The following is an 11,782-nucleotide window of genomic DNA, read 5'->3' as shown; positions in this document are numbered from 1 at the left end:
TCAGGGACCTCAGGCTGCAGGGGCTTCTCGGGGAGGTCAGGGACCTCAGGCTGCAGGGGCTTCTTGGGGAGATCAGGGACCTCAGGCTTCGGGGGCTTCAAGGACACTGCACCGAACTCAGGCTGCGGGGGCTTCTTGGGGTGCTCACTTAGCTCAGGCTGGGCTAACTTCTTGAATTTACTGAATTCAGGCTTTGGGGTTTTTTTGGGCAGGCTGCTGGGTTCCTGCTGAGATGCCCGGAACTTTGCTTGGATGCTCCGGAAGTCCTGATGGGTCTCCTAGGGGATGCAGAGCCAGTCAAGCAGGGGCTCAAACACATGGAAGGATGGACCTGGGGACCCTCAGACACAACCCACACCAACACCCCTGTACCCAGGCCCCATCAGCCCCCTTGGCTCTCAGTATTTTGTTTTTAATTTTTTTTTTTTTTGAGATGGAGTTTCGCTCTCGTTACCCAGGCTGGAGTGCAATGGCGCGATCTCGGCTCACTGCAACCTCTGCCTCCTGGGCTCAGGCAATTCTCCTGCCTCAACCTCCTGAGTAGCTAGGATTACAGGCACGTGCCACCATGCCCAGCTAATGTTTTGTATTTTTAGTAGAGACGGGGTTTCACCATGTTGACCAGGATGGTCTCAATCTCTGGACCTCGTGATCCACCCGCCTCGGCCTCCCAAAGTGCTGGGATTACAGGCTTGAGCCACCGCGCCCGGCCTTGTTTTTTTTTTTTAAAGACAGAGTCTCACTCTGTCACCCAGGCCAGAGTGCAGTGGCGTGATCTCGGCTCACTGCAACCTCTGCCTCCCAGGTTCAAGAGATTCTCCTGCCTCAGCCTCCTGAGTAGCAGGGACTACAGATATGCACCACCATGCCCAGCTAATTTCTGTATTTTTAGTAGAGACAGGGTTTCACCTTGTTAGCCAGGATGGTCTTCATCTCCTGACCTCATCTGCCCATCTGAGCCTCCCAAAGTGCTGGGATTACAGGCGTGAGCCACCGTGCCCAGCCCTCGGCTCTCTTTCTGAGGAGCCCCCATGATTCTGGAACCCATACCCTCCCTACTTCTCTATTTAGTGATGATTTCACATCCAACCTCCTCTAGCAAGACTGGAACTCCTGACATCCCTCCTGCAGCCTTGAATCCCACAGCCCTCCCCCGTGGGTGGCAGACTCCCCAGCATCCTTTACCCCCCCTTTTAACTTTATTAAATTCTGAACAGACATCAACCATGATACCCCCTCTTTAATTTTTTTTGAGATGGAGTTTCACTCTGTCACCAGGCTGGAATGCAGTTGCGTGATCTCAGCTCACTGCAACCTCCACCTCCTGGGTTCAAGCGATTCTCCTGCCTCAGCCTCCTCAGTAGCTGGGATTACAGGTGCACGACACCACATCCGGCTGATTTTTTTGAAGTAGAGACGAGTTTTCACCATCTTAGCCAGGATGGTCTCAATATCCTGACGTCATGATCTGCCTGCCTCAGCCTCTCAAAGCACTTGGATTATAGGCGTGAGTCACTGCGTCCAGCCAACCCCCTCATTCTTTCACTCCTGCCACTGCGTGTCTCCAGTCTTGCTCTATCGCCCAGGCTGGAGTGTAGTGGTGCAATCATAGCTCATTGCAGCCTCCAACTCCTGGGCTCCAATGATCCTCCTGCCTCAGCCCCTACTTGATCCCAAGTAGCTGGGATCACAGGCTTGAGCCACTGCGCCTGGGCCCCCAGTCCCTTCTGTGCCTATTTTGTAACACATCCGGAATCCAACCACTTCTCACTGCCTTCACCACTGTCACCCCAGGAGGAAGTGGGAGGCACTGCCTGCCTTCCCCCAGCCAATTGCCTGGATTATTCTAACAAGCCCTTTCCTAACCCACTGCCTACCTCCCATCCCTGCTCAGTTCCCCCACAGCAGCTGGAGGAAGAAGCCTGTTGAGCACCGAGTCTGTACGTGTCCCTCTGCTCAAAACCTGGCAATGCTTCCTCATGTCCCCCAGTTCAAGCTAAAAGCTTCATAAAGGCCTGCAGCCCAGCTTCCCTACACAGCCACCACCGCCGCTATTGTATTTGTTTTTTGAGATGGAGTCATGCCCTGTCACCCAGGCTGGAGTACAATGGTGCTATCTTGGCTCACTGCAATCTCCGCCTCCCAGGTTCAAGGGATTCTCATGCCTCAGCCTCCCAAGTAGCTAGGATTACAGGAAGCCACCACTACACCTGGCTAATTTTTGTATTTTTACTAGAGTCAGGGTTTCACTGTGTTGGTCACACTAGTCTCAAACTCCTGGCCCCAAGGAATCCACTCACGTCAGCCTCCCAAAGTGCTGGGATTATAGGCATGAGCCACCACACCCACCCTAGACCACCCTATTTTATTTTTTTGAGATGGAGTCTCACTCTGCTGCCCAGGTTGGAGTGCAGTGGCACAATTTCAGCTTACCGAAACCTGTACTTCCTGGGTTCAAGCGATTCTCCTGCCTCAGCCTCCTGAGTAGCTGGGATCACAAGCATCTGCCATGACACCCAGCTAATTTTTTTGTATTTTTAGTGGAGACAGGCCTTCACCATGTTGGCCAGGCTGGTCTTGAACTCTGACCTCAAGTGATCCACCCACCTTGACCTCCCAAAGTGCTGGGATTACAGGTGCGAGATACTGCAGCTGGCCTAGACTACCCTATCTTAAATGGATCACCCCATCCTCTACTCCCCTGCATCCAGCCTGCATGATTTTCCACTTCATTCCCACCGCATGTGTCACACCATTTTACATCATTTTTAATGTGTCTTGATTTTTTTTTTTTTTTTTTTTTTTTTTCTCTCTCTACACTGCAACTTCCCCCAGTTCCCCAGCCTCTGCAAGGCAGAGACTTGGCTCATTTATCACTATCATCCCAGGGCCTGGCACATAGTAGGTGCTCAGTAAATATTTGCTGAACTAATACTCGGGGGGCACAAAGACCGCCACGTACTCAGCCTGGCCATCAGAAATACAGAGACGTCTGGAGACAGGTGTGGCCACGTGGTCTCTCTCACACCATCTCTGACACATGGGCTGCTGGTCAGGGGTGCTCATAATTCACAGTTCTGAGAGGACTGGTGTGGATACTGTCGGCACCTGTGCCGTCTCCCGCACACCCAGCTGTCCCAGGTACCCTCCCAGCTGGCCCCACAACCACAGTTCACAGGCGCAGGCAGATTCACAAGCAGGCCAGGCCTCCTGGGACCGACAAATGCCTCCTTCAACTGCGGTCAAGGAGACTGGGGGAGGGAAAGGGCAGAAACGTGTGGCTTCTGCCTCCCTCATGTGCCTCCCTTTCCCCATCCAGAGGACCAAGGACTGGGAATGCTCCTTGGAAACGCAGCGAGTCCCACCTGGGTCCTGAAGTGCCCCTGTCAAAGCCTTCCTTCCCCACTTGAAGGAAGTGCTCCCGGGTGACCACAGGGCTAGATAAGTCAGGGTTAGCAGGTCACAACTTGGGTGACTGGCCAGGGGGAGGGCCATGACCCACTTTATCACCCCACAGGAAAGTGCTGCTCTCAACCCAGCTGGCCGTTCACTCATTGCTGCTCATGCTGACCTGGGGAGACAAGAGTCATCCCCTGGGCAATCCCACCTTTCCCCCTTGCAGAACCAGTCTGAGCCTGGGCCCCCAGGAGCCCGCACTGTCCTGGGGTGTGCCTGTGGCTTCCTACTTCGGGACCTTTTTGTGACCCTTCCCGTTTCCCAGATGTCTTTCGAAGCACCCTCCCCGCCGCCCTCCCACCCCACCCCGGGCCCCTCCACAGGTGAAGCCTGTGCTCCCGGGAACACTTGCTGTGTCCCTTGCTTTCCCGCCAGTGAGGTACGGGCCTCTCCCCTGACTCACCATGGCTGCAGGAAGGTGAAGGGCCACAGGATGAGTGGGACCCGAGCTGGGGCCGCTGTCTTCAGGAAGTGACAGTGGCTTCTGCTCCACGGCCAGCACATAGGGTGGGGGCTGCTGGGGGTGGGGCAGGGGAGGACAGAGGAAGAAGGCAAGGAGGTGGGGAGGCTCCACGCTGTCCCCAGATCCTGCTGGCACTTTTTTTTTTTTGAGACTGAGTCTCACTCTGTTGCCCAGGCTGGAGTGCCGTGGTGCCATTTCGGCTCCTGAAACCTCTGCCTCCCGGGTTCAAGCAATTTACAGAGTCCAGCTTGGCCCTAGAGACCCCCAACCCGGCGGTGCTGAAGGAATTAAGAAGGAGACACCCAGATAGAACAGCAAAGTGGGACTACGGGGGCCGGGGAAGGGAAGTGGGGCGGGGGCGGGTGGGGGAAGGAAGGGCAACAGCCTTCCGAGCCGACAGCCTTCTGGGCCGAGGGCCTTGAGCAGACGCTGACCCACGTAGTTAGTCTCTCTGAACAGGTGATAATTATTAACAAACAGGTGTTCTGTGTTTTCTCATAGAACCAAGATAAACTAGGCAGGCAGCTGGTGCCTGCTTACCACTGATCACAGACAAACTGAAAAGTATTCTCCATGAGGGAGCCACGGGGGCAGGATCACCTATCCTGCATTTAGAGAGCTGTTTTAACAGGTGTATGATATTTGTCTATTGTCCTGCCACTTAAGAATTCTCCAAACAGTTTTCCACTTGTGGGTGGGGGGCGGCCAGGTTTTTCCTGCCATCGTTCTTCTTAGTAGAAGAAGGGCAACATAGCAAGACTCCATCTCCACAATATATTTTATCAGACACTCAGCATTTCTCAACAGCAATTCTCTTGCATCAGCCTCCTGAGTCGCTGAGATTACAGGCATGCACCACCATGCCTGACTACTTTTTGTATAGTTAGTAGAGATGGGGTTTCACCATGTTGGCCAGGCTGGTCTTGAACTCTTGACCTCAAATGATCTGTCCATCTCGGCCTCCCAAAGTGCCTGAGCCACCACGCCTGGCCCCTGCCAGGCACTTCTATTTCCCTTGAATTCCTGTCCCGCCTGCTACTGTCCCCAAGCTTGGGGTGTTGGTCGCCCACATATTCCCAAAATGGTCACAAGTTTCTTACTTTCTGTAGTTCCCCTCAGTCCCATCACCTTGGTGGCCCCATCTCTGGACTCCAGGTAGGACTCTGTGCCAGGCTCTGGTGACCTCCTGGGCTGGAAAGCCATGGGATGGGGAAATCTCAGCAGGTCAGGGGTATGGACAGCTCTGGGGTTTAGGAGGCTCCTGGGAAGCCCCAGAGACACAGGACGTGGGGGCCCATGTGACCGGGTGAGGCTCCTGCTGTCTGCCCCTGCCCGGTTGGCCCATCGCTTTCCTTCGTTCAACACTTTCCTGAAATCCGACTCCCAGCTTTGAGCAGGACTCACTTGTTCTGGGGGAGATATTGCACAGGCCATGGAGGCCCCAGGCTGCCACCCCGGGCAGAGAGCTCAGCTGGCCTGGCAGATTTAGGGGGTCAATGGGTGAATGGTGTCAAAGGCCTTGCATCTAGGCCAGGCATGGTGGTTCACACCTATAATCCCAACACTTTGGGAGGCTGAGGCAGGGGAATCACTTGAGCCTGGGAGTTTGAGACCAGCCTGGGCAACATAGCAAGACTCCATCTCCACAAAAAATATAAAAAATTAGCCAGGTGTGATGATGCCCACCTGTGGTCCCAGTTGCTTGGGAGGCTGAGGCGGGAGGATTGCTTGAGACCACGAGGCAGAGGCTGGAGTCAGCTATGATCACAGCACTGCACTGGTGACAGAGCTAGACTCTATTTCAATCTCAATCAATCAATCAATCGAGAGCCACAGTAAAAGAAAAACAAAAACAAAAAAAGGCTGGGCATGGTGTCTCACACCTGTAATCCCAGCACTTTGGGAGGCCAAGGAGGGCAGATCACCTGAGGTCAGGAGATCGAGACCAGCCTGGACAACATGGTGAAACCCTGTCTCTACTAAAAATACAAAAATTAGCCAGGTGTGGTGTCGCATGCCTGTGATCCCAGCTACTTGGGAGGCTGAGGGACAGAATCGCTTGAACTTGGGAGGTGGAGGTTGCAGTGAGCCAAGATCACGCCACTGCACTCCATGCTGGATGACAGAGTGAAACTCCATCTCAAAAAAAAAAAAAAAAAAAGGCCTTGTAGTCTTGAAGGACTGAGGGTGTCTGAGGACATGAAGATACCCCAGATTCCCCGAGGTTACATTAGAAGTAGCAGAGAGAAGAGGAACCAGGAGACAGACACAGAGGCCATGAGAGGGTCAACGCAGCAGGTCGTGGTACGGCGGCCTGGCCAGATAAGGGCAAGCCATGACCACAGGGCTCAGCCCACAGGAGATGGGTGATCTCGGTCACAGTAGACAAAGGGACAAAACTCTTGCTAAGAGAGTAGAGAGCCCTGGTTTTCAGTTTGAGCACATGCTGGAATCGCCTGAACAATTTTTTCGAAAGACAGAACTGGCAGTTGGGTGTGGTGGCTCACGCCTGTAATACTAACACTTTGGGAGGCCGAGGTGGGAGGATCATCTGAGGTTGGGAGTTCAAGATCAGCCTGGCTGACATGGCGAAACCCCATCTCTACTAAAAATACAAAAAATTAACTCGGTGTGGTGATGAGCACCTGTAATCCCAGCTACTCAGGAGGCTGAGGCAGGAGAATCACTTGAATCCAGGAGGCAGAGGTTGCAGTGAGCCGACATCACATCACTGCACTCCAGCCTGGGCAACAGAGTAAGACTTGGTCTGAAAAAAAAAAGGAAAGAAGAAAAGAAAGTTCTAAGGTCAGCAGTTCAAGAAGGCCCAGGAATGCCTTCTCACCTGTACACAAGTATGAGAGTCCCACCCACAGATTTTTTTTTTTTTTTTTTTTTGAGAGACGGAGTTTCACTCTTGTTTCGCAGGTTGGAGTGCAATGGCGCGATTTCGCTCACCACAACCTCCGCCTCCTGGGTTCAGGCAATTCTCCTGCCTCAGCCTCCTGAGTAGCTGGGATTACAGGCACGTGCCACCATGCCCAGCTAATGTTTTGTATTTTTAATAGAGACGGGGTTTCACCATGTTGACCAGGATGGTCTCGATCTCTTGACCTCGTGATCCACCTGCCTCGGCCTCCCAAAGTGCTGGGATTACTGGCTTGAGCCACCACGCCCGGCCCATCCACAGATTTTAACGCCACCACCAGGATGACCTTCAGCGAAGTGAGCTTCCAAAATGTTGAACAGGCATCATGGCTCATGCCTTAATACCAGCACTGTGGGAGGCTGAGGCAGGAAGATTGCCTGAGCCCAGGAGTTACAGACCAGCCTGGGCAACATAGCAAGACCCTGTGACTATGAAATACTTAAAAGTTAGCCAGGCATGGTGGCATGTGCCTATAATCTCAGCTACGTGGGAGGCTGAGACAGGAGGGTCACTTGAGCCCAGGAGGTCAAGGCTGCAGTGAGCCAAGACCGTGCCACTACACTCCAGCCTGGGGGACAGAGTGAGTCCTTGTCTCAAAAACCAAAACAAAAAAATCCTTCTCAGCACCAGCCCAGCCTCCTGTGTGTGTACACACATGCAAGAGCCTTTTTTTTTTTTCCTTCTGAGTCTCACTCTATTTGCCCAGGCTGGAGTGCAGTGGTGCAATCTTGGCTCACTGAAACCTCTGCCCCCCAGGATTAAGCGATTCTCACGCCTCAGCCTACCAAGTAGCTGGGATTAGAGGCATGCACCAACACGCCTAGCTAACATTTTGTACTTTTAGTAGAGATGGGCTTTCACCATATTGGCCAGGCTGGTCTCGAATTCCCGACCTCAAGTGATCCGCCCATGTCAGCCTCCCAAAATGCTAGGATTACAGGCATGAGCCACCATGCCCAGCCAAGAACCTGTTCTTTGCTGTTGAATGGACCCAGGTTCCAATACCACACCCTTGGAAACAATACCTGTGTCTTTAGTCAAGTGTCCTTAGGGAAGCCACTGTCCTTCTCAAGCCTCAGTTTCCCTCTGAGGTTACCCCACACCGAGATGGTGTGATGATGGCTGGTAACATCAATGATCTACATCCCCCAAATCAGGCACAGCATCCCCCAAATCACACACATTCTGTCAATTTGGGAGTTGTGCTCCTGGTGGTAGAGGCCCAGGAAGGCACTGGACCCTGGGATTTGGACTGGAATGAAAGTGGGAGTTGTGTGTCGCCCCCTTGTGGTAGAGGCCAGGAAGGCACTGGACCCTAGGGTTTGGACCGGAATGATGAATTTGGGAGTTGTCCCAGTGGGTGTCTGTCGACTGCGCAGGAGTGAATGTAGCCGAACCCTAGAAGTTTTGGAGGTAAGGAAGAATCAGAAAAGAAATTGAAGGCCGGGTACAGTGGCTCACGCCTGTCATCCCAATACTTTGGGAGGTGGAGGTGGGCAGATCCCTTGAGTCCAGAAGGTTGAGACCAACCTGGCCAACAAGGTGAAACCCCGTTTCTAAAAATGCAGAATTTAGCCAGGCGTGATGGTGGGTGCCTGTAATCCCAGCTACTCGGGAGGCTGAGGCAGGAGGATCAGCTGAACCCGGGAGGCAGAGGTTGCAGTAATCCGAGATTGTGCCACTGCACTCTGATCTGGTGACTGAGACAGACTCCATCTCAAAAAAAAAAAGGCTGGTGATTCTCATACACAGCTAAGGTGAGAAGCCTCGGTTCCCCTGAGTCGCTCTGAGTCGCTGTTAACGTGCAGGTTCTGACCCAAGTGATGAGTCAGGTCTCAGGTGATGCCAATGCTGCCCTTATGTGGACCACACTTGGAGGAACAAGAATGAAGAGAAGGCTGGGTAAGGTGGCTCACAACTGTAATCCTTGCATTTTGGGAGGCCAGGACAGGCGATCGCTTGAGCCCAGGAGTTCCAGACCAGCCTGGGCAACATAGTGAGCTTCTATTTCTGCCACACACACACACACACAGAGAAATACAAAAAATGAGCTGGGCAGGGTGGTGTGTGCCTGTAGTCCCAGCTACTAGGGAGGCTGAGGTAGTAGGATCAATTGAGACTGGGAGTTAGACGCTGCAGTGAGTGTATGATTGTGACACTGCCCTCCAGCTTGGACAACAGAATGAGACCCTTTCTCTTAAAAAAAAAAAAAAAAAAAGACTTGGAAATGAACTGGTTGAACTTGCTTTCTTTCCTTATTTCTTTTTTCCTTTCCTTCTCTTCTCCTCCTCCCCTCTCCTCTCCCTCCCTTTTCTCCTCTCTCTCTTCTTTTTTTGATAGAGTCTTGCTCCGTCACCCAGGCTGGAGTGCAGTGGTGCAATCTTGGCTCACTGCAACCTCCACCTCCTGGGTTCAAACGATTCTTCTGCCTCAACCTCTTGAGTAGCTGGGATTACAGGCACCTGCCACCATGCCCAGCTAATTTTTGTATTTTTAGTAGAGATGAGGTTTCACCATGTTGGCCAGGTTGGTCTTGAACTCCTGACCTCAGGTGATCCACCAGCCTTGGCCTCCCAAAGTGCTGGAATTACAGAGATGAGCCACTGCACTCGGTCACCCAGCCTGGTCATTTTCTTTTTCTTTCATTTTTTTTTTTTTTAGAGATGGAGTCTCGCTCTGTCACCAGGATGGAGTGCAATGGTGCCATCTTGGCAGAATCTTGATGCCTGTGCTCTTAAAGGAGGCTTGAAAACAAATGGGCAGAGCTACTTCTCATTGTGTTGTGTATCCCCTGCAGCTGAGCAGATGCAGGAAGGGCCCTGTGGAAGAGCAAAGTCCTTAAAACAAATGAGTCTCCCTCCCAGCTCCATCTGGATCCTTCTCATTTAGTTAAATAAATCCAAGAAAGGTCAGCCAGGTGGAACGCGGTGGTTCATGCCTGTAATCCCAGCACTTTGGGAGGCCAAGGTGGGCGGATCACTTGAGGTCACGAGTTCGAGACCAGCCTGGCCAACATGGTGAAACCTCATCTCTACTCAAAATACAAAAATTAGCTGGGCATGATGGTGTGCGCCTGTAATCCCAGCTACTTGAGAAGGGGAGGCAGGAGAACCGCTTGAACCCGAGAGGCGGAGGTTGCTGTAAGTGGAGATTGCACCATCGCACGCCCGCCCGAGTGACCGAGAAACCAAATAAAAAAAAAAAAAAAAAAAATAGCCGGGCACGGTGGCTCACGCCTGTAATCCCAGCACTTTGGGAGGCTGAGGTGGGTGGATCACCTGAGGTCAGGAGTTCGAGATCAGCCTGACCAATATGGTGAAACATCATCTTAAATAAACAAATAAATAAAATTTTAAAAATAAAATAAATAATAAAAAGAAAAGAAAAGCAATTATTGGCCATGAGTATACAGTAGGAGCTTAGTCAAGGTAATTGAAGGATTGGATGACAGCTGATGAGTCCCCAGGTGCCCGCGCCGGTCACTACCCATGCACTCTGGTAGCTACGAGGGTCCAGCCAGGGCGTTTGCACCAAGACCCCGCGGGGTGCTATGGGGGTGTCGCGCAGCTCCCGGCGCGGTAGTTATGGTACGAGTTCCCCCCATTCTCGTTTGTGTATTTGGCGCCTCCGTGGGGGCTCCTGGCAGGGGTCCTCGCGGCGCGGCTGCAGACAGGGACCGACGCCCGGAGAAGCCGGCGCGGACCAGGGGGAGTGGGAGTTCGTTAGGGCGCGGCTCGGGGACTTTGCGGGGTGGGAATGGGACCACGGGTGCGCAAGGTGGGGATGGGAGCACGTGGGCGGCAGATCCCAGGGCCGCGGGGAGCGCTCCACCTTCCCGCTCCCGGTCCGCGGTGAAGGTGAGTGGACCGGCACCTGCAGGTGACAGCTGGGGCTGGACAAATGCCGGGCGGTGCACCGGGATCTGGCCGGCCTCAGAGCTGTTTGGCGCCAGCTGGCGGCTTCCTGCCAACCGGACCGTGACCCGCGCTGCGCTCCCGGCTGTCCTGGGCGCCCCCTGCTGGGCGGAGCCGGGGCCCAAGAGGACTGGCCTCCAGTGCATAGGGGTTGGGGGCCCGCTTGAGGGTAGGAGATAGTTTTGGGAGTGGACAGGGTGAACGGCAGATGGCAGGTGGTGACCCAGTTCCCCAGGCCTTGGGGCAGAGTCAGTTTACCCCAGAGGGCAATGTGGTGGCCGTGGACCCGCTGTACACACAGGAAGGGCTGTCCCATCACCGTGGGTGATGGCGTGGAGGAGAGGTCCCTGGACCGAGGTGCTTGTTGACACTGGGTCTCTCTGGACAGATGGTGACAGACTGGAAAGTAGCATGGCCTAGATCTGGGGGTAGCCAAATGAGGAAATTGATGGGGAATGAATACTCCTGGGGACCCCCAGGCCCCTGAGAGGGGTTACGGGCCTGGGGGACAGAGAACACAGAGCTGTCCCTGGAGATGGAGGGGGGGGCTTGGACTACAGCCAGATCTAGGGAACTTCAGAGCATGGGAACAGGGGATTGTCCTCTGGACCTGCTGCCAGGGTTTTTTCATCCCATGGTAACTGTGCCCAGCTCCCAAGATGGTGCAGAATCAGCGCCTCGGACTTGGAACTGGGGCTGGCTAGGGACCTCCTAGCCTCATTTTCTCCACCTGTAAAATGGGCCCCTTGGGTCAGGCATGGTGGCTCATGCCTGTAATCCTAGAATTTTGGGAGGCCGAGGTGGGTGAATCACAAGGTCAGGAGTTCGAGACCAGCCTGACCAACATGGTGAAACCCCATCTCTACTAAATTTACAAAAATTAGCCAGGTGTGGTGGTGGGTGCCTGTAGCCCCAGCTACTTGGGAGGCTGAGGGAGGATAATCGCTTGAACCAGGGAGATGGAGGTTGTAGTGAGTCCTGCCTGGGCGACCGAGTGAGATTTGATCTATTAAAATAAAATTT

General features: G+C 53.5%; 1 protein-coding gene across 1 annotated transcript in view; it reads right to left on the bottom strand.

The window, feature by feature from the left end:
• PRAM1 (PML-RARA regulated adaptor molecule 1) overlaps window positions 1-10,905 on the bottom strand; it is a 19,605-nt gene extending 8,700 nt beyond the window's left edge. The window contains exons 1-6 of the mRNA XM_032252483.1: window positions 10,437-10,905; window positions 6,149-6,233; window positions 5,324-5,395; window positions 5,048-5,180; window positions 3,860-3,973; window positions 1-278 (exon numbers count right to left, since the gene is read on the bottom strand). The exon at window positions 1-278 is cut by the window's left edge and continues 1,322 nt beyond it. Coding sequence (XP_032108374.1) covers window positions 1-278; window positions 3,860-3,973; window positions 5,048-5,180; window positions 5,324-5,395; window positions 6,149-6,233; window positions 10,437-10,905 — 1,151 coding nt within the window. The remainder of the gene's footprint in view (window positions 279-3,859; window positions 3,974-5,047; window positions 5,181-5,323; window positions 5,396-6,148; window positions 6,234-10,436) is intronic.
• Between the last annotated feature and the right edge of the window lie 877 nt (window positions 10,906-11,782).

This window comes from Sapajus apella, unplaced genomic scaffold (genome assembly GCF_009761245.1).
Source record: "Sapajus apella isolate SASKATOON/1434 unplaced genomic scaffold, GSC_monkey_1.0 scaffold77, whole genome shotgun sequence".
Taxonomy (NCBI): Eukaryota; Metazoa; Chordata; class Mammalia; order Primates; family Cebidae; genus Sapajus; species Sapajus apella.
Note: the sequence above shows the minus strand (reverse complement) of the source record. Positions and strands in the feature narration are given on the sequence as shown.